Raw genomic sequence first — 23,500 nt, forward strand, 5'->3', positions numbered from 1 at the left:
TTTGGCCGATTTCTACTCTTTCCAGCCGCCTCCCCAAGCCTGGTAGATAGAGGCTACGGGACTTCCGCTTTACGAAGAAGAAGAACTTCATTGCACAACAGATGTGACGGGTATAACATATGGCAAAATATACATACATAGTTGGTGATGCTAAAAGTATCTAACAGTTCTAAAAGATGACATTTCTAACTGTTCTATGAATCTGCTCTACTTTCATATACAATGTATAACGATAAAGAGATACTAATTATACTAATCTAAATCTATTGATAGTAATATAATATTGTGTCAGGAACGTATTACATCCCAGCAAAGAGGACGTCCCTAACTGAAGCTAGGTACTAATTTCACCTAAGGCCATGTTAATTTGATTGTATCGATGACATCCTCTGGGAACCCCAAAACTGATGCGCGCGTGCGAATAAAAAAAAAGTTTTGCAAAAAAAAAAGTTGCTTTCACTATGAAATCTACGTGGTCATGAAGGTTGAACAAATGACACAGAATATGTTATGGTGAATAATCTACTCGTCGAATTCATTTCTTTACATTTTTGTCTTTTTTCCTTTCATTTTGGCATTCTACGACATTGGTATCGTTTCTAAATGTTTTCCTTGGAACTTATGGTATATTTTTGCTCATTTAGCAACTGTTTTGCACGATTTACAGTATGATTGAAAACTTTTTTTTTGGAAATGGCCGAAAATTCATGCGCGCGTGGATGTCATCCATATAATCAAATCAACATGGCCTAAGTTGAGTGAGTCAATGTTTTACTATACTGAAACATCTGATTTATTTCACTGGTGACCTGCTAGTGTACCTGAAGTACCAGGCCTGTGTGTTTACGTTTGTGGTTACATGCATAAAACACAGGAGTTACGCCCTGTGCACATGTTTATCCATAAACAAACTGGTACGTAAATTGTCTCTGTTTACTCCTACGTATCCAATTGTTTACTGGGATACTGTGCTGCAATTCTACCCCATGGCCCAGTACAAGCAGTAGTCAATCCGTTAATTCTTAGATCCCTTTTTTCTAGGTGTAGGTGTTAGCCCTAAACTCTAATGGCCCGGGTCTGGCTAGGAATTACGCTTGATTAAAATTGCCGATTATGCTCTAAGTAAAATGGCATGGTGGCCCACATAAATGTAATTCCCAACTATCTGAGCATGTTTAAACTATGTGGAGAACGACCCAAAGAGACAGTTGCTACAAGCATGTACGCAAAGTGACCTTCAATCGTGACCTTCGACCTATGCCCCCCTCCCCCTAAGAATAAGCAGTCATGTTATATTCTGACGGAGCATGGAGCATTTTCTATTCAACTGTGAGCATTTTTACACAATATACTTCAAGCTGAATCGATGTGAAACTCTCGAATGCGACATATTTCCACTTAACCAACGGTTCCCCGCTTTTGTCAATATGTCACCCTTTTGACCTATTTTTATCGAATACGGTAGCACTTCTGACAAGTGGTTTGAAGAGATGGCTGGACAGAGAAACGAAATTCCTGTCAATTATAAAGGTTTTTCTCCTGAAGTCTACAACAAGAGGGTGTTGTAGGTGAGGGGAGGCTGAGACTTGGCCAAATACAAGCATTTTTTGGATGAATTTTAAGCAAAGACTAATTTGGAAAATTGACAAGGTCATGCAGCACCAGTTCCATCGCTTAGGCTCTGGCCACATTCGTGATATGATCGTGTATCACTTGGGATATAGTTGTACGTGCTTTGTATAAACACAGAACTTAGTTGTCTTGTTACAAGAAAGCTTGTCTTTTAATAGAGCCTTGTCGGCAGTTATTTCTGTCAAGGCCTGCTTGAAAATTATATCACACGAAAATTGTACAACGACCTAGGTCTAGAATTATCACACCGAATTAACACACATAGGTGAAGACTACGATTTTGCCCTTCGTCACCGTGACCTTCATCAGGTTTGCTGAATCAGACATTACCGTTGCCATAGCAACGGCAGACCTGTCCATGGATACTACACCTCAGGTGACGTCCAAATATGGCGGATGACGCGCAAAGAATGCCGGTACCTGTTGCCAAAACACTGTGACGTATTCGTGGTATCTTGTCGAGTATGCCAGAAATGTTCTGGTGTTAAAGTAGTTTAATTTGTACACGAGAATAGGTTTTAACTACTAGTAGTGCATTTGTTTTAAGTCGATGGCGTTTGAAAATCGAGGTTTAAAAATCTTATGCAATTATTATGTAAATCCCTTTTCTTTGAAATCCCCCCTAAAAACAACTAACACATTTATGCCCCCCTCCTCCAAATTTCTTTGAAATCCCCCCTAAAAACAGCTAACACATTTATGCCCCCCCAAATTTCACGGCTTGGACCACCAAAGCATGTTCCCACCCCATCTGTATATTCTACATTTATTCTAAATCGATCGTTATTTGAAAATCGACGTTTAAAAATGTTATAAGTGAATGAGTGAACACACTCATGCCCCCCCTCGTCCAAATCGGCAAAGTCCTCTCACCCTTATCACCGAAGAATGTTCCCACCTCAAGGCTCCTAACCTCCTTAAGGTCGGTGTCAGGTCACCCTTAAGAATACACCTGCCCTCGGAGCATCCTTGGGTGTCAACACCAAACACGGGTACGCAAACAAAGCCCGTTTGTTCGATACATTCACGTCAGAGTATATGGTGTATCAATAAAACCCTCAGGTGGTCCAAGCAAGCAAAACAACAAGTTTGTGACATGGAATTAATACAACCCTTTAGTTACATCCTTTAGTAGTTTCATAACGTTAATTAATATATGAAGGATTCTAAGCTACACATTTAATAGACTTATGGGATCGTGGGATTTGTGGGATCGTGTGGCGTAGCGGCTGAGTGCGCGACTCGGAACTTAGAGTCCCGGGTTCGAGTCCTGACATGCCGCCGATCTTGTGCCCTTGGGAAACGCACTTTACACGACTTTCCTCTCTTAGCTCAGGTGTAAATGAGTATTGTCCTGTCATGTATTTGTCCCCTGTGTTGGTGGCGGCATTAATATAAGTTGAAAAAACTTGAGTGTGCCTTCACCACGTCTGGTGATTACATGTTGGAATTTAAAAAAATAATATTAATAGACTTATATTTTGTCGACGTTTCGGTAACAGTTTGGTGTACATGGCACACCAAAGGCCATGTGCGAGTGGGTGTTACATATTAAGCGATATCTTAAGGCCAATTAAGACGGTACTTTGTACTTATTAAGGGGAAGGTTGACGTGATCAAGCGATCTAATCAAGATTTATCATCTCCTAAATGTCGTGTGTTTATGAGCTGTTTTATGATCGTCTTCGTTGGTAGGTACAGTGTAAGTGTAGTGCGTATTCCATCGAGAGCGCCACGCCAAGAAATTGTCTGTCGCCACCGATACAATATCAGTATTCTAGCCAGACCTTTTTAGCATAGGGATCCCTTATGCTATAATTTTGACCCCTATGCTATAATTTTGACCCCTATGCTATAATTTTGACCCCTATGCTATAATTTTGACCCCTATGCTATAATTTTGACCCCTATGCTATAATTTTGACCCCTATGCTATAATTTTGACCCCTATGCTATAACTTTGACCCCTATGCTAAGTTTAAACTAGCATAGGGGTGTTTTGGGAGGGAGCTCGAGAACCTTCATAAATCTTGCAAAAAAATGAAAATATAACTTTAGAATGAGGCTATGGCAAAGGTAAAACCTTAACTTGACTTAACCTCCACATCAAACAAGAAACAGGAGGTGATGACTTTCAAATATTTCGTCTCAATGCGTGAGTTGCGCCACGAAAGTTGCTCTTCTGTACCTGACCCCTATAGTATGGACAAATCCTGGCTAGAACACTGAATATGAACAGCCGATGCTAAACGATTCAAATCAAATGTTGAAATTGGGGGCATAACTAATTGACTATCATGACTACACAGAAACGTGTTATAAACAGTAATAAACTATTAATAATCAACCAGATGACTTGAGATGAAGAAGGCTACAACCTAACATCCTATTAGTCAATCAGGATGTGCAAATTGTGTAATCTCCAAGCAGATCTTTTTCGGTGGCATCAAAGACAGAATCAAATTGACCAGCCAGTATCCATTGGCCAGACAGTTACCATTAGGTGGCGAAATGTTGACTTCCTGGCCAATAGATACTGCCTGGCCAATTGTACCCTCTCTAGCAATGAACGAAATGAACTCTTTGACGTAGCCTCCAAATTCTACCCAAACTTTCACACATATACAAATGAAAAGAAACTACTCTCCTCTTAACATCCGAAAACCCACAAATTACATCCTTTGTCCTCCTCTGTCGTCAAAAAAAGAAGTCAAACCCAGTAGTTTTTACTAGTAGTTACTTAGTAGTTATCAGTAGTTGTATGTATACTAATTGTTTTTTTATACCAATGGGCCCTCGGGCATGAATTTGCAATAAAACAATTATTTTGATTCTGTCTTTGATGCCACCGAAAGATCTGCTTGGAGATAACCAATTGTGTTTCATGGATACAAGAGACCGCAAACTTCCCAGCAATGCAAAATCACTTTGCATCTACTAAGATTTCCGGTTATTTAGCAAGTTTTATCAATAATTAGGAACGGTCCGTTAGCTTTCTCAGAGAGGTTATCTCAAGAAACGTTTGATTATGCTTCAGCTTAAGACGATCTGTCCACAAGTCAATATTTCAGGAGATAAGAATAAAAGAAAAAATGCCGACAAGACTGAGAACATTTCTGAGTAAAGATACTCTTTTTACATAACCAAGTCTTTTATTCAGCAGACGTTTCGTTGACCGTATGTCACCTTCCTCAGGGCAATTCTGACTGGTGTAAAAAGAGTCTCTTTACTCAGTGTCTTACCAACCTGATGAAACTATTCACGGATGAAAATATTTCTGTTGTGTAAGATTTTTTTATATATAATAGTTCGTGAAAGCAGGTAAAAGAAGAAAACACAAACAACTAATAACGAACGCCAATATTTGCGTGTTTCAATCGTTTCATCGATATCCTTTCAAAACTGAGTTTCGAAGTAGAAGGAGAAATGCAGCTCAGATTGTGTGGGGGGAGGGGGGCACAATTCTTGCTGAAAGAAAGACAAAGACTCCATAAGTCCATTCACTGTTTATGTTTTGGTGACGATTGTGATGACATGTTTCCTGGATGTACAGGTACTTAGATCACCAGGAAACCGTGCCTTTTTGTTGTCATTTGTAGAATAACAGATGTTCTATCCTTTTAAATCGGGGCTATGAGTTCTTGACAATCAGCTACAAAGAATCTTGTTCAAGTAATAAACTATTAATAATCAACCGGATGACCCTAGATTAAAGAGGCTACATCCTAACGGTATAAGTCATTCAGGATGTGCAAATTGTGTAATCTCCAAGCAGATCTTTCGGTGGCATCAAACATCAAAGACAGTGTCGAATTGGCCAAGCTGTATCCAAAAATACATGTGAATAGGTATACCCCCCCCCCGGGCACATTTAATCACGTCTCTCACGTATCACACGACGTTTTTGTTTGTTCTTTTCTGAAATTGACTATTTCGCATTCCAAAGAACCCACACCACTTAGTTATGTAGCCTAGACAGTCCTGTTTGATCAACATATCTTTGTAGTCAAAACTAGCCATACCTTTTCTGACTAAACATAGTAGAAAAACTTCAAAATAATTGCAGTCAAGGACGTTAGGAAAAGGGTTCAACAGAAAGAATGCCAAACCACTACATGTAAGAAAGGGCATGTTTAATTATGATTAGGAAAATGGTATTTTTAGTTCATGTCAACAATAGAATGTTTGCAATCAAAATTATTTGATAGTTTGGGGGTGTCGTTGTTGAAAATTACAAATATAAGGATAGTCAAATTCTGTTTCTCTCTCTTCTCTCTCTCTCTGTCTCTTTCTTTATCTTTCTCTCTGTCTCTCTCTCTCTGTCCCAGCCCCCTCTCTCTCACTCTCTCTCTCTCTCACTCCCCCCCCTCTCTCTCTTCGCACACCCTCAATAGCCACATGTTGCAGAATTACGGGCTATGTTTACCACAGGTGGCGCACAGCCATTTTACAGGAGTGCCCAGCCTGTTTGAATGGTGCAATATTCTCCTTGTATTTGCATTGACTCAGTCACGCCGCAAAGTCAAGAAGGCCACGTATTTCCGGTATCAAACATCACAAAAGGCAAGATCGTGACTGTACACATTCGTCACATGGCAATAATTCACGTGTCTTTGAATCTGCTGCTAGCTTTATTCAGGATCATTCTCAGTGATATTCGATTTCCAAGCAGAGGCAAAATCTTTACCCTTTCCTACCTGTTTTCCTAACTGTAACGTTTTCTAAACATTCTATGGTCATAATTTTCGACATTAGATACCTCTTGGATTTCTAAAGATACGACAATGGCATAGCTTTGGGCCTCCTAGCAGCTTTCTTGGAACTGCAGGGGCCACTTTTGTTTGAGATTTTCACAGAGAATCTTTGAGATTCTGAGAGATCGTCATTAATTTTGGTGTATCGACAGCTTGATATATAATAAAATTGTGGAACTCTATTTGTCTATTCATAGACCTACTAAGAGATATTTCTGACGCGTATTACGTATATGTGTATAATTCTCTCTAGCAGCTTTTTTATAACTGCAGAAGCTGATTTCGTTTGAGACGTTGGGAGAGAATCATTATGACTTTGACTTTATTATCAAGAATTAGTTCATTTTGGGGAGTACACAGCTTATGTTATAAGTAAGGGTGTGGAACTGTATTTTTCTATCTATAGAAACTAGAAATACTCCTTACAAACCATACGTCACCTCTGAGTCAGGGATTTTTTACTAGTCAATATCGAAACGGTGAACCGGTGAAAATTTTCACTTTTGTGCACAAGAACTTGAAGTAGCGACATGTATAGCTTTTTGCACGGTTTACTCGTACTCCAAAAGATACGGTTAAATAGGCATAGGCATATTCCAACAGGTGTTCGGTCACTGGACCGCAAATCTAAATACAGTTCTTCACGGCACATCGAGCTGTATTTGAAACCCTCGAACTGATGAAACAGAACTCGTCATACTATATTGACCGTAGTAAATGGCCGTTTGTCGTCCGGTGTTTGGTTTTACGTCAAGACGCCAGCTGCGTCCGGGTGGGACAACGTCAACCATTCATTCTGAAAATTCGTACGTAGGGTCGGTGGCGCACACATACGTAATACGTTCCACACCCTTACTATATAAGCTGTGTACTCACCAAAATTAATGACGATCTGTCAACTAATTCTTGATAATTAATAATTCTCTCCCAACGTCTCAAACGAAATCAGCTTCTGCAGTTATAAAAAAGCTGCTAGAGAGAATTATACACACATAAGTAATACGCGCCAAAAATATCTCTTTCTGTTACCTTCTAAAATGAATGGATGGACGAATAAATGACTAAATTAGTGATCAAATGAGTGAATGAATCAAAGGGTTTGATTGTAGTGCCTTTGATTGACTGATAAAAATTGCAGAGGTATTTATGACAGGAAGTTGTTGAGTGTGATTGGCATACATAGAAGATATATTTACTGTGTGTCTCACAGCCCCCTTCGATACACACACACACACAAGCACACACACATACACACACACACATACACACACACACAAACAAACACACACACACACTCACTCACAAACACACATACACACACACACACATACACACACACACACACAAATACACACACACATACACACACACACAAATACACAGACACACACACACACACACACACACACACACACACACACATACACGCTAACACACACAGACACACACACGCTAACACACACACACACACACTCACACACACAAACACACGCGCGCGCGCACACAAACACACACGTTGACACACACACATACAGTAACACACCCAAAAATTTACCTCGTAATACAGGTACTTTCCACAAATCCTTTTTCCCGCACTTCCTGTTCATTTAAGCCTTACTTAGAACTCAGACGATGATGGACACCCATGAGAGAAGACATTATAAACGTTGCTACCTGTCAGGGTCGAGGAATGTCAGTAGTATTGTAGCAGGGTGGGGCAGTTATGTTTCCGTATGCTTTTGTAAAACGACAAATTCTTACGTGTTTCGGAACACAGATAAGATTCTTACCCCCATTCTGTCAGTTATGATGATATGATATGGTGTGATACAAACATTTGGGTTGTAATATTTAAAGAAAGCATTACGAAATCGGTACAGCTGTGAAGAACGAAAAGAATCCCCCCATTCACTGCATATATGTAGACTCATTTCAGTACTCTGACGTAACCACAGACATTTTATAAGCAAAAGAGTCTTTAGCTTACTTATAATAGTTGTTATAACGCAAATACGACGTTGGGGAAAAAATTGTCCCTGCCCCACCCCCTTCAGTGCATATATGTACACTCATTTCCTTTGTACTCTGTCGTTACTAAAATGGCCTTTTATAAGGAATAAAACCTTTAGCTTACTTATAATAGTTGTTATAACGCAAATACGACGTTGGGAGGGGGGGGGGTACAACAACAACGCTATATAACACTGACATGTGATATCTTGCCACTGTTCCTTTAAGCGAATAGCAGGTCTTGTGCGTCCAATTAAAGCCAAAAACCCGCTACTCATATATACGGCACTCTTTCATCACATTTCCACGCCACGCGCCAAAAATATTCACCCGGTTTTATGTCAATCCTGCCACCACCTATTTAACTCGGCAGGTGAACCCTTCCTAAGGCCACAGCAAGTAATTTTTATGGATGACATCAGCGCGCGCATTAATTTTCGCCCGATTTGGGGGGAAAAACAAGACATTTTGTTGCCCTCTGACAGTGTTCAACATGCCGAAAATAGGCAAAGATGACTGTTGCCATGCCGGAAGGTGGATGGCAGATAACTATGAAGAGAGGAGACAAGAAAAGGCTCTGATTTAATGTTTTGTTTCTTACTTTGATGCAGTGATATGTGATGCTGGCTGTGTATATGTGATGTTCCCACTGAAGCAAAACCATTTGTACAATGATTCAGTCAAAATTCTAAAATGTAGGAACCTTGTTTTTTTTTCGATCAGTCTTGTTTTTTTTTCGCCCGCTCGCATTAGATTTGGAGTCTGTGGATGATGTTATCCATAAAATTTACTTGCTGTGGCCTAAGTCTCCCAGCTCAAAAACTAAACCCCTCTCCAAAACCCAGCTTTCTTCACAAGAGATGAAGTGTACAAGAAATTGGCCCTTCTGTCGAAACTCGACCACGAATGTCGGAGTCGATGACCGAATATAGTGTGCTTGAGTTAACACATGAGTACTCAAACCACGTTCATATACACCTATACACTACAGGTGCCACTTTCAATGCTACAGGTGTACACTCAAACACCCCACTTCGGCTTGTTTTTCCAGGTAATACCTAACCTGCGTGATCTTTACCTTTAGAAGAATGCCAGCCTGAGGGATCTTTCTCGCAGACGAAAGGGAAGGATAAATTAAATCAGCATATCAAGGTGTTTATGTAAGAAGCCCTGGCAGACACACGCAGACGATATTTTTGGAACGGAGGGGATTTGAATAAAACCTGGCGTCAAAAACGCATTTGGCTCGGCTCGCTATAGCGGATTTACCGAATGCTCTATCTATTTGCTGAGCCGTTTGAATGGGGATGTTTATACATATTTGTAAAACAAGACCCGTACATTACAATACCAGAACACAAGAGTCGTAACATACCTTGTGTAGCAGCAGTGGTGGTTTCTGAAGCGGAGTACCGTAAGCAAAGAAGCAGAGTTCCCAGAGCTAGTATTCTCTCCCTGCGCCTTGCCGACATCTTGGCTTGCTGATTCTTTTGTCCTTAGAATGGAAATGCCGAGTGCAAGGTCGCCGCGGTAGAACCCGGTGATGCGCCGCTCTGCAACTCAACAGCGTGGCGGAGTGCAAAGCCCGAGCACACGATCAATAGAGCCTTTGTTGCAAGAATGTCGTCAGTCGGTATACCGTGTCGATGCGTTGGGGAGTCAGGCCTGACCTAAAAACAAGCCCAGTCGCTTGATTTTCCCTCAAAAACAAGTTAGATATCCACCACTTGTTGAGTCAGTTGTGAAGTTGAGCAAAATCCGAGGGTAGCTGTCCGTAATAAAAGGTTCGGTGGTACCCGGAGCGCGGGAAACAAAAAACGTCGTCTGCAAGTCACACACAGCCTGAGCGAACTGGCACCGCCTTCCGCCCCTCGCTCACGTGTTGGACTGGCTGACAGGAATTGTGGTATCCTATCGTCTGCGGATGACGCTGAGGTGGTCTCTGTGAGTCACGGAGCGACGTTATGCCGCAAAAACAACGCCCGCAACCTCACCGTGGTGTGTGTTACTCACACGCATGTAATATGCAAACACAACTCACACACTCAGGAAGTAGGCGTTACACTAGAGTGTCGTGCCTTCGCGTTGCGTCAGGCTTCATTGCCGATTATTCAAGGGGTTGCGGTTGCCTAGGCGACGTTGTCGTTGCCGTGGCGACGTATACTAAAGGTATCCAGGCAACAGGCCGAAGGTCGGCCCTACTTGACATCGCAAACACGAAGAAAAGAATCTCCGTGAGTTGGTTTTCTTTGGTTTATAAAAGAAACAGGTGACTTCTAGTCTTCAAAAAAAGGCCGATTTACAACTATCATACCCCCGTTATGCAAATAATCTAGTCTGTAGCAAATAACAGAAAGATAATGTCATAATTAAGACAAACAAAATATCAAAACTATCATCACAAAGTTTGATGCTGCATTACAATAATAAAAATTATCAACATTAAATATGAATATTACTAATACTGAATGAAATCGCTTGATAACCTTAGCAATAAATGTTTATGACTCTTTAGTAGAAATAAATTGCTAAGTGCTTTTGCAGCTGAGACAATAGATTATACTGTACTCTATCTGTAAGTAAATGGGTAAATTACTACAATCTATCATGATATGTTTCAGAAAACGCATGACCTAGTGTTCTAGCCTCGAAAAGCAGGCTTCGTAGTTGGGCTACGTTTTTCCATTTTCTGATGGCCTATTCGTTTTATGGTAGCTAACATATTTCTCAGTTTATACTGTTGTCAGAAAACGGACATGCTGTCAGAAAACAGCACGTAAGCCATTAAAGCTGCCAAGAAGCCTGCAATGCGAGGCTATATTACTCTATAACCACATGTGAATACTAAATACACTTTTTTATCCTGTCAAAAGGGAAACGGACATACTATCAGAAAACAGCACTTGATAAGCCGTAAAAGAACCCAGCCAAGAAGCCTGCGATGCGAGGCTATGTTACCCTATAACCAACCACCTGTGCATACTAAATATACCCTCTTTTTTATCCCGTCAAAAAAGGTCAACACACCACCTGTCAGAATTAAAATGGACCCGCCCAACCTTGGGAATCAGAGGTTGACAGTATGCAAGGGCTCATCCATTGTGTGCTAAAGGGGGAGGTTTCTTTTATAAGAGGTTAACAGGTTAAAAAATTAATGAAAAATTCAGCTCCTCAAAAGCGAGAAAATGCCTACTCTCTACTGACTAGACCAGTCAAATATTTCATTGGAAAAATATTCAATATGCTCGTTGTTTACAGGAATCAAAAATTGAATCTTCTATTTTTGTGATGAAAATGTTCTTGTGAGGATTTCGCTGTATACAAGGATATCATATGGAAAGTATTTATGAATAACCATGCAAAAGCATATTACCCTACATTTTTCCTAGATTAGTCTGCGCGTATGTAAACAAAATATTCGGACAGACGATTTTAAAGTATTTTTTTTTCTGATCCCCAACATCACAAAAGATAAATGGATTTATAGTTGAGCTGTTGTTGTCTTTTAGTTGGGAGGTCGTCTTGTTTCTTTGCATCACAAACGGTTCCAGACAGCGGGAGACCAATTTATCAAGTCGTGACCTTTTCCGGACCGTGCCGAATCCGTCCGCCATTTTTATTCCAATCGCCCGGATGAAAAGAACATGGCGGCGGCTCACAGTGCCCGGATGAAGAGAACGATTGTTCTGCAAACGAGGCGAAACGGACGCACAAGAAGAATTTTGATACAGTATGAGGGGATTTTAAAGCACTGAAAACAACGATTTTTTATAAATAATAGGTAAAAGAAGGCCACAGCAAGTAAATTTTATGGATGACATCCTCCGCAGGCTCCAAATCTAATGCGAGCGGGCGAAAAAAAACAAGGCAGGCCAAAAAAATAAGGTTCCTACATTTTCAAATTTTGACTCAGTCACGTCATTGCACAAAATTTTTGATTCAGTAGGAACATCACATATACACAGCCAGCATCAAATATCACTGTATCAAAGTAAGAAACCAAACATTAAATCAGAGCCTTTTCTTCATATTCGTCAGCCATCCACCTTCTGGCATGGCAACAGCTTCTCTGCCCATTTTCGGCATGTTGACCACTGTCAGAAGGCAACAAAATTTCTTGGGTTTTTTTTTCCAAAATCAGGCGAAAATTAATGCGCGCGCTGATGCCATCCATAGAAATTACTTTCTGTGGCCTTAGCATTGTTTCCACGTTTTATGAATATGCCATTTTTACATGAATCATGAGAAGTAATATAACCCATACCGTCTCTGGATCAAAATGAGTTAATGCTTTATATCTGAATAATCTATTAGTACGTAAATACTTAGATAATACTGATACCTAATACTTCGTAAATAAAACAATAGAATCTTTGTAAACGCCCATATATGCGTTCAACTTCTTGTATTGTATTTGTTTAATTTCTAGCTAGGGCCTGAGCTCTTTTTAAGTATCCTAACGTGTTTTGGAACTTCTTGCCAAAACAGCCAATGCAAAAAAAGCACGTTTTTTCCAAGGACGACACAATAAATTAAAATGCTTATATACAAGTTGCTTGGTTGACATTAGAAGTTTATGACAACTGAATATATTCTTTTTTGTCTTGCGTTTGTGAACAAGAATGAAACCCATGTTCAATTTCAAACGTTGGATGCCTTCAAAAGTTTAAAACTCCCGCCAAGACTAACCGTCCACACGGCCTTATAAGGACTTCTGTCTTCGTGCCACCTGAGCGGCGGCTGCTTTGATATGGAAATCGTCTAAAAATAGTCCACTATAAAGGTAGAGGCGACTTCCCGGTAACATAAGACAGAAGCTAGCTTTTAGCAGGATGTGTCAGGTGCGTTTTCGTCGCTGAGGCTCAAAGTTAAAGGTCAAAAAGATAGAAGGATTTATGAAGCGCATCAGGCGGGAGAGGGAAAAGAGCCTGGCTGCGTGTGTTATTGTAAATGATCGCAGGTGACCCCAAATGGAACACGCGTTCGGTTCGAATTGGTCGCGTGGGTTTATTGTAAATGACCGGACGTGACCCCAAATGGAACACGCGTTCGGTTCGAATTGAATTGCGTGGGTTTATTGTAAATGACCACAGGTGACCCCAAATGGAACACGCGTTCGGTTCGAATTGGTTGCGTGGGTTTATTGTAAATGATCGCAGGTGACCCCAAATGGAACACACGTTCGGTTCGAATTGGTTGCGTGGGATTATTGTAAATGACCACAGGTGACCCCAAATGGAACACGCGTTCGGTTCGAATTACCCAGATCGAACGCGATTTAACCTAGTTCGGCTTCTAAAAAGGGTGGGAACTTTGGGGCCCAAATTTGACAGCCGTGGACTCCAGATGGAAGTGTCAATCCAGCCCTGAACTACGTAGTTTATTGATTAAGACCAAATGTTCGTGATTTGTTAGAATGCAATGGTTTATAAGTATCGTTGGTGTATGTATATTTTATAAGAAGTGTCTGCTATGAAGTACTAGGTTGATATTAAGGTTTTCGGTTTTACAGAGCAGCAAACTGCACTCCTTTAGCGGACCAACTCTCTTGGAATGTTATCTTTCTATTATGCCAATTTCTACTTTTTCCTGTTACCCCAGAAGCCTGATAGAGGCTATCCCTGCCCTACGCCTCCCGCGAATGGCAATGCGCTAAAAGCGCCACCTGGCGGACTTATGAGTTATGGCAACATGTTTGTACCGAACAACACCGGTATGAACTGGTTCCTGACGATGACGTACACTTGCCATATTTGGTTACCCTGTAATAAAAAGTACGGCGTCCATACGGTACGTAGGAACAACTATTGTCTCCCAAGATGCCGTGTTCGAAGATGTTCATTCTCTTCACTCTAGCCGCAGTGTTGGTCATACATAAAGGTTAGTTGCAGTTTTACTCGAATAGACACTTTTTTAAAGAAAGACAAAGGTTTGATTTATTAAAATTGCAACAGTGCAATACACGCGGAACAGAGGCAGCTGTTGCTGGTGTTGTGTCCCACACATAGAAACGAATACTGGACAGACAATTCTCATTTTCACTGGATTCTAGTGGGGAAAGTCGTGTAAAGTGCCTTTCCCAAGGGCACGTGCAAGATCGGTGGCATGTCAGGACTCGAACCCGGGACCTCTTGGTTCCGAGTCGAGCACGCTGCCGTTGCGCCACACGACCCCACTGAAGGTTACAACAACTCTTGCCAAAAGCACCAAAATTTGTACGACGACTATATCCCCTAATCCCAGTCACGTATGTCTTATCATCTTATACATTTGCACAAAGTTATAGCCGGCTTTCTATGTAACTTATTAGGCCATGTTGAGTTGATTATATGGATGACATCCTCTGGGAACCCCAAAACTGATGCGCGCGTGCGAAGAAAAAAAAAGTTTTGCAAAAAAAAAAAAAAGTTGCTTTCATTATGAAATCTACGTGGTCTAGAAGGTGGAACAAATGGCACAGAATATATTATGGCGAATAATCTACTCTTCGAATTCATTTCTTTACATTTTTGTCCTTTTTCCTTTGATTTTGGCATTCTACGACATTGGTATCGTTTTTAAATGTTTTCCTTGCAACTTATGGTATATTTCTGCTCATTTAGCAACTGTTTTGCACGATTTACAGTATGGTTGAAAACTTTTTTTTTTTGAAACGGCCGAAAATTCATGCGCGCGCGGATGTCATCCATATAATCAAATCAACATGGCCTTATGAAGATTAAAGAGGAACTTGGAGGACCCAGGGTCCTCCACCAATAAAGAAACTATCCCCTGTGAAGATCTAGTAGCTAAATTGACCCCGCACATCCTCCCAACATCATAAATGGATTATAAGCCACGGGGTGTCTGAACCCGACTGCCAGTGGAAACAATGGGAGCAGACGACAGACAGTGATTTGCATATTAACTGACGTTTGAAGGTTTGAAAAATGTTGTATTTTTAATCTTCACTAGTTTTTCAACAAAACATTGCCATACATGGAATGACACAGACAGTTGCAGCAAACCTAAACACAATCCATGTAACATTTACTTGGCAGTCGTTATACACGATAAGGGCCTACAGTTTCCAATTTGAGCAGAGATGAGCGTCTGTCAAGCTTCCATGTTTGTTTCAAAAACGTATATCTGTAATCACAAATTGCACGTCTTATCCACAGCCAAACTAGATTTCTATTGATATGATAGTTGTATGGAACTTAACAAATATACAATGTAGAAATATGTAGAAACACATTTGGCGTCTTCTTGCATTATATATTAGAATCCAAGTCTGAAATGCTGAATAGATGAAGTCCCAGTTTACCAGGATTGGCATAGTACATGCCTGTGTAGTTATTAGTCTATATTCTTGTTGTTTAGTAAAATATTATATGTACTTTTCATGTACATATCCATGTCTCGCTCCACATAATGTTGAAGAGGTGTACTTGGTATACTATCTCAGCCTAGCTCTCCCCATGTGTTCACCACGGCTGCCAGTTGCAGAATGAGCTGTGAGAGTTTACAGTACCCGAATTTATTGGGTGGTTTTATAGTCCAACCTTCCTCTTTAAGTAAAGTTTTAATACAGTGTTACTTTATTATACATGTACAGTTTAATCATTATGGCATAGTGGATAAAACCCTTTTAAGTTTTGTCCCGTCGGCCTCGAGCTCTCAAATTTTCCGCTTTGTGGGGTCGTGTGGCGTAGCGGAAGCGTGCTCGACTCGGAACCAAGAGGTCCCGGGTTCGAGTCCTGTCATGCCACCGATCTTGTGCCCTTGGGAAAGGCACTTTACACGACTTTCCTCACTCAAGTAAAAATGAGTATTGTCTTGGCTTGGCTTGTCCTGTATTCGTTCTCTGTGTTGGTGGCTGCATAAAATAAGTTGATATAACTTGAGTGTACTGTCACCATGTCTAGTCATAAAATGTTGAAATATGTTGGAATTGTTGGATAATGCTCTGGAACCTTTGGTTTACCTTTTTTGGCGACGTCTCAGGGAGGAGCCTAATGGTACAGTGTTGTGTGCAATTCGCAATAATTCAAGGAACTGTACAGGCATTTAGTCCACAGGAATGGAATGTCCACAGGCATTTCCCTGACCCACATCTATGCCCACATTCCTGGAAACCCTTGGAAAGACCCAGAAGACCTGTCTGCCACGGATGGCCCTACTTTCTGTGACCCCGGGGCTCTTTCACTATACACTCGGGGGAGGAGTGCACTGTATCTGTCTTGCTCAAAATCATGAAACGATGGCAGTGCCATGCAAACAATAACCCTAACATGAACCACCGTCGCCATGGCAATGTATGTTTTCATTGCCAGTCTTACAATATGATTGTTTCATTTGCAGTCCACGCTGAGCCCCGTGACGGCACCAGATGCCCCGCCTACCCGCTGAACCTAGCCTGGGGCTGCGCCTATCAGGACGCCTGCTTCTCCTTCAGACTCGGCCAGGGCCGGCTGAACTTCCTGGGGCTGGCCGGCTGTCCGGACGGAACTATCTGCTGTCCGGGACCGTGTGGACATCGCTGTCTCACACCCGTCTAACTTCGTATGGTAATAAAAGTTTACTAGCTTCACGAACTTAGCTATTTAACTATTCATTAACTACAGATTAATGTTATTCATAATTTGATACAGTCATTAGGGCAAGTGTAAGGCATGAATTATCTCTTGTGAGATTTTATTTTCGGTAGAAAGCGAGAAGTGCTTCGAATTCTATCAAGATTGTAATTTCATTTTGGACAGTATGTATATATGTACACGGTCATTTGTAACCGAACAAGCTTTCGAGTTTAAATAAAGGCTTACTACACCTAGTGATTATGAACTAACTTATAGTACACTAGGACTAGGACGTTTTATTACCACCTTACTGAGTTGCGGCAGTATATAGTACTTTTACTTTTATTTGTACTAAGTTGACTTTAATTTGTACTTATAAGTTGACTTATCATTTTGTTATATCTGTTATTTTCTTGTATATTTTATTTATGTATGCCTGCAGGGCACATTGAAAAACGCCTTAGTGGCGATATGTACACCCTGGGTAAACAAATAAAAACAAACAAACAAACGTGGGAAACTCCATATGTATTTATATTAAACTGCTTACATTGTGTAAACAGCAACCACGTAACGCTAGAGAAAATTATCTGTCAATGATTGGCAAACAAATTTAAAAGAAACGTGGAACAAGATATGAACAATTTATTTTTCAACCTTTTAATACTAACATACATGTAACTTTCAAAAGAGTACCAGATTACCATGGAACTTGCTACATGATTTGTGCTAATAAATACACAATACAAATAGTTCTTAGATATCTAACACACAATGTAATCCATGTTAAAACGTGGTAAAGTTTTAGTGTCTTTCACAACATAATTAAATTACATTATGATGATTGGATTTTAATTTTCCATCTAGGCCCAAGACACTCCACCGAGGACAACGCTGTCTTCAGAAGACTCCAGAGGGCACACAAAATTTTCGACGGACACCCTTATTTGGAATAGATCGATTCTGCTTGTCTGTCACAATTAGCCGTTTCTATTTTTAAACAAACCATATACTATAACTTACCAGGGGAGTTGGTCCGCTAGAGGAGTACAATTTGTACCTCCTGAACGGTACTAGTTTAGCGGACTGACTCCCCTGGCGTGTTATCCGTCTATTTGGGTAATTTCTAATTATAACAGCCGCTTCTCAAGTCTGGTATAGGCTAGGTATGCCCAATAACCGAGACGGGGGCTACTACATACACATACTGCAGGACCATAGCTGTTAATTCATCCCCCAAGACCTGTTACAGCATTGGGCTGGGGGGCGTTCCATTTGTAGATGTAAAACCTTCTCTTGAGACAATAGATTGTAGTATTACTGTATACACATATTGCAGGGTCATAGATTATACAGTATTACTGTATATAGATGTTACAGGACCATAGACGTTAGATTATCCCCCACGACCTGTTACAGCATTGGGATGGTGGGACGTTCCAGTTGTAGATGTAAGACCTTCTCTTCAGCACTTCCTTCGGACAGAGTCTGCCCGTCTCGATGACCTGCTTGTACTGGGCCTTCATGCCCTCGTCGTACACCTTGTGGTTGATCAGGTAGTCGTCCATGCAGCCGCGAGACTCGTGCTCCGAGTTGAACCTGCGAGAGAAAGCGAGAATTAGCGAGAGATCATGACGAGAAATGGCGAGAATTCAATTAAAAAAGGAAGCAATGCTACTAAATTAGGTACTGAAGGGACACAACCAAAAAAATTAGGAAAAGAGAGGGTCTGGGTTAACATTTTTCGAATGGAATTGTCTCTAGATGTTGAAGGACTGTAGTGATGACGTCATTTCTTTCTTGGTCCTGTGATCGAACGCGTTGATGACCTGTTAATTCATCTTAGATGTCAAAAAGAAAACATATTGGCAGGATATAAGAGATTCATTTACTTGACCACACTAGTAAAGTGAGTTTTAACCGTCCAATCCATTTTTATCATTACCAAGATGGCGAAAGGTCCAAATGGAACAGGAAATGACGTCACACGGAAATGCCTTCCTACTTCCGCTATCATTAACCTTGGATCATGCATACTCAACCAAATCGAACAGGAAATGACGTCAACTATAATCGTCATTCCACTTCCGCTACCATTGACCTTGGACCATGCACACTTAACCAAATCGAACAGGAAATGACGTCACATAAACGTCATTCCACTTCCGCTACCACTCACCTTGGGTCGTGCACCCTGAACACGTCCAGCGGAGATAGCCACGCCCCCATGGACACGTCCTCACTTTTGTACGGTTTCAACCAATGAGCGTTACGGGCTATAAAATGCGCCAAATCCGCAGACAAGATGTAACCGCCTCCAAACGCGTAGGGAAGATACGTATCACACAAGAACCAGTCCTTTTCTTCGTATATTCCTTCCTTGTGAACAGGAGACTTGCCGCTAAAGAACCCCCAGAAAAGTTTCGTCTGGACGTCTCTTTCTTTAAGTTCCTTCTGAAGGAGTTCGGTTCTCACAAATGTGTCGTCATCTGTCTTTAAGACATACTGGAAGTCCACGTTTTCGTCCAGCCACTGAAAAGTTTTTAACACCTTTGCTGCTAGTCCACCGTAAGAATCACTGAAGTCCCACAGAAAGACCAAGTCGCCATGTTCTTTGTTTTCCTCGACGAGAAGGTCTGTTGCGTTCTTGTCCAAAGACTTCATGCCTATGACGAAACGCTGAATAACGTTCTCGTCTGCCAGTTTGAACCAAGTCTCTCTTAGCGTGTTTCTTCTCCACACATACTTCGGTCCCGTCGGTATAAGAATAACCAGGAACGCTTTGAGTCGTTTTGAAGAGGTTGTTACCGACTTTTCTTCGATCACCTCATTCACCGATATCCCTCCAAGTTTCCTTATCACCTCGTTCCCGTATATACCGCGGAGTCTGCGTATTCCCAGGGTTCCGTGCGGTTGGTTACTAGCCTGGCATTTCAGTACGGCTTGTGTGGCGATGTACAGGACAAAAAGTAGCATGGCGAGGAGCAGGGGCATCAAACGGCGGGAAAGTCTGGTGCACATGTTGGCCGGAAGTACTTCTGAGTTAGTGGACATTAAAAAGCAGAACCTAAAAAGAAAAAAAAACAATAAAAATAGGGCACAACAATTGGAACAAAATATGGAATCGACAAGACAAAGATGACATTTTTATTATTTTTATTATATAAAAAAATTTTTTTTGCTCCGTTTCTCTTCCGTTCTGAACATATAAAGCCAATGACCTGGACCAGACGGCTGTCACCATGGTAACTGGTGCTGAAGCAGACACCCTGTGTTGAATTACATTATGTAGCAGGACAGAGCTGGAGGGGCTGGTCACCATGTATTTGTATGTGTTTGAGTAAGAATTAACAGAACAGTAGTTTGTTGGGCTAGATCATATGAAGGTAAACACTAACTCTTTCTCAAACACATTCATATACGTGTATATTGTGACCAGCCCCTCCAACTCCAAATGTCTTGCTACATGTAACCCGACACCACAGGGTGTGTGCTACAGCACTTGCCAGTTACCATGGTGACAGACGTCTGGTCCCGGTCATTGACCTCGTGTATTTGGCACAGAAGTAAAAAAAAAAGAGCAAAAACAATATGTTTTCCTTCTGTGAACAATATGTTTTTCTTCAGCGGAAAATATGGGAAAAAGCTATGCTGCATTTTTTTCGGAATATCAATTGTGTAATCAAGCATGTACATATAATCAACAATACATACATAAAAACTGGAGCGGCAACTTCTGGGGCAGGCAAGTGGCATAGTTTTATTGACAGTAAAAAAAATGTGGAAAGAGCACATAATTAAAATCCCATTTCATCATCCACATTTCCCCCGAAACCCCCTGTTTATCTGTAGTGACCTCATTTCATAGCTCTTGAAATTTTCTTGGCAAATTCACATATACTAGTATGTCACATTTATACTCCACATCGGTTTTCTACATTAGAAACTTTGGAATACACTACAGGACAATACTTGATAAATACTTGACGACAACTACTTAGTAAAACTGTACGAATTCAATAGAATTGTATTGACAATGTAAATGTAGTGCACAACATCTATTATGTAATAGTATATTAACCTGACATATAAATGTAATTGTAGTAAACGCACGACGACCAGGCCGGATATTCTAGCTTGTTAACGTTTGGCCACAACATCTGTTATGTAGTAGTACCGGTAGTATGTCTATCTGAATTGTAACTGACACTGTTAACTGTTCCGAATTGTTTATGTTCTTGTTGTGAGGGCTAGCCCTTTATAATAGCCTCCGGCTAGTTGGGCAGTCCTGGCTGAATACATATGTGTTATCAGCCTAATAAATCAAATCAAATCAAATCTACTTTTACACTATCATGGTACCGGTCTTAAAACAGAATACACACAAAAAAAGGAATCTTCAAGCAGATCATATGGTGGCAGAGCAGTATCCATTGGCCAGAGGAGTGTACATTAACTACCTACCATTCGGACTGGCCGTACAAACTCCTCTGGCTAATGGATACTGTCTTGCCACCGAAAAGGACCTTGGCATTCTTGTAGCTGTATAGAGTGAGTGTCAGACAGATAATTATATGTTTGCCGAAATGATACTAAAATGGCGTCTAGTGTCCAGGCTGTCTTTTCAGGCACTGTATAAGTACAGTACCAGTATTTACAGGTTCAATGTACCGGGGAAATATCCTCTAGCTCTTTTCGACAACCGCAATGAACAGTGGACCACAGCTTAACGTCCCGTCCTAAGGACTCTGACCCTATGCAGTAGCGTGCATGTTGGGTGAGTGACAGTTGACCACAAACTCCCAACCTCACGTCCACTGGTTCTTTCGTCCTCGTTATGTAGGAAACTGAAGCATTCAGCAATGTTGCTACCAACATTTCTGTCGTTGTACACATCTACTTTTGTTGTCATTTTTCCTGACATTTGTGACGTTTTTAGCTTGTTCAAACGCAAACAATTGTTGACAGTGATGTCCTCGGTGTCGGGCCGGGGGGAGGGCTCACCGCCGCCGCCGGCAAAACTCGCGACACCCGACCTACCTGCGATTTCTCACTTATTGTCAGAGACATTTTGATAAATCTTTGATGAAACGTAGACGAACTACACACGTAATATTGGTCGACAACAACAAAGTTTGAACAACAAAAACAATTTACAAGAAAGCAATTCAAAACATCGTTATATTACCTACCTGTCTGGCAGTGGAATATTGCCTTGGGGAGTCTGAGAAAGTCTGCTGGGTCCTGTGGTCTGAATTTAGGAAGAAAAGACGCTATAATTGTACCCTTTCGTACAAAATAAGCTTGATTTATGCACTGTATGTATTTGAGTAAGACAACATACAGTCAGAACATGCCACTGACACTGCGCATGCGCGCCAAAACCGGTTTATCCAGTGTATGACGTCAGTTCAGTGAAAGCTCCCCCCCCTCAAAAAAACACAAACTCACAAATTTTAACCAAAACAATGATAAAATACGTACTTTGATTCATTTAGAAGATCAAGGATTCAGGTTGCTATTCTCTTCGATTCAAATGTGGCATTTTCAAATGACACGGTTTGTTATGGATCATTACAGCGATTAAATCAGTGTGAGTAATGACGTAATTTTCCTAAGGCGATTGTCCTATGCAATTACTATCACCAAGGACGTGCATTCACCAGTTTCCAATCCCCAGAATGCAATGCGAAAACAGGGGGTCTGACCTCATTTGCATAGGACAGGAATGCATCGAAATGATCCTGGTGACGTCAAAAAGCTTGTTTTTCACTGTGTTTTGAAGTGTTGGGGCATTTTATGCTCAACATTAATTAAATTACTATGGGTCGAATATGACAACAAATAGGGAATGAAGTTTTTGTGTTCTTTTCAACATGAAACATGTGGTTTGTAACGTTACAGCATCAGTATACTATACGTTACAAACGAATTAAAAAAATTCATTCTCTATTTGTTGTGAGATTAAACCCATAGTAATCTAGTTAACGTTGAGCATAAAATGCCCCCAAACCTCAAAACACACTGAAAAACAAGCTTTTTAACATCAACAGGATCATTCCGATGCCTTCCTGTCCTATGCAAATGAGGTTGGACGCCCTTTTTTCGCATTGCAGTCTGGGTATGGGAAACTGGTGAATAGGACCTCCTTGCTATCGCATAATAAGGGTATAGAAAGAATGTAAAGCCACCAATCAAGACACTAAAAGCATCCAATTTCTTTTTAATAATAAGGAAAATTAAGATATATGTATACAATAAGTTTTGTCGACACTGGTAGGATTTGTTCAGCTTTTGGTGGCATCTTTGGGGTCAAATCTTCAAGGTCATTTAATCCTGCGTGCCAACCAGTTTTTCTTGTTGACTGGGGAGGGCAGAGTGTCAACAGTGGTGGCTCATGGTGGACGAGTTAGTGACGGAATATTTAGTACAATCGTTTTGAGTAGCGTCCTATTGGACTAATAATGGCGTTGCAGGGATGTTCCTGATTTCTAGCAATATCAAGGTAAGTTCTTAATAGCTTTGGTGTGCCAGCACAGGGATACA

At 40.9% G+C, this 23,500-nt stretch overlaps 2 protein-coding genes and 1 long non-coding RNA gene across 3 annotated transcripts in view; 1 reads left to right on the plus strand and 2 right to left on the minus strand.

Annotated features, from left to right (window-relative positions):
- The window catches only part of LOC109464769 (salivary glue protein Sgs-3-like), a 27,895-nt gene extending 17,415 nt beyond the window's left edge, over nucleotides 1-10,480 (minus strand). The window contains exon 1 of the mRNA XM_019761843.1: nucleotides 9,772-10,480. Coding sequence (XP_019617402.1) covers nucleotides 9,772-9,868 — 97 coding nt within the window. The 5' untranslated portion in view covers nucleotides 9,869-10,480. The remainder of the gene's footprint in view (nucleotides 1-9,771) is intronic.
- Nucleotides 10,481-14,194: 3,714 nt separating this feature from the next.
- LOC109464797 lies at nucleotides 14,195-18,050 on the plus strand. Its single transcript, XR_002139901.1, has 3 exons — nucleotides 14,195-14,276; nucleotides 16,740-16,945; nucleotides 17,822-18,050. It is a non-coding gene; the product is annotated as an uncharacterized LOC109464797 (long non-coding RNA).
- On the minus strand, nucleotides 17,585-22,334 carry LOC109464793 (beta-1,3-galactosyltransferase 6-like). The gene is made up of 3 exons (XM_019761871.1): nucleotides 22,147-22,334; nucleotides 19,134-20,021; nucleotides 17,585-18,553 (listed from the first exon to the last, which is right to left on the minus strand). The coding sequence occupies exons 2-3, from the start codon at nucleotides 20,006-20,008 to the stop codon at nucleotides 18,346-18,348; spliced, it is 1,083 nt and encodes a 360-aa protein (XP_019617430.1). The 5' UTR covers nucleotides 20,009-20,021; nucleotides 22,147-22,334; the 3' UTR covers nucleotides 17,585-18,345.
- Nucleotides 22,335-23,500: the final 1,166 nt, after the last annotated feature.

Source organism: Branchiostoma belcheri, unplaced genomic scaffold (genome assembly GCF_001625305.1).
Source record: "Branchiostoma belcheri isolate BF01 breed outbred unplaced genomic scaffold, Haploidv18h27 scaffold140, whole genome shotgun sequence".
Lineage (NCBI taxonomy): Eukaryota > Metazoa > Chordata > Leptocardii > Amphioxiformes > Branchiostomatidae > Branchiostoma > Branchiostoma belcheri.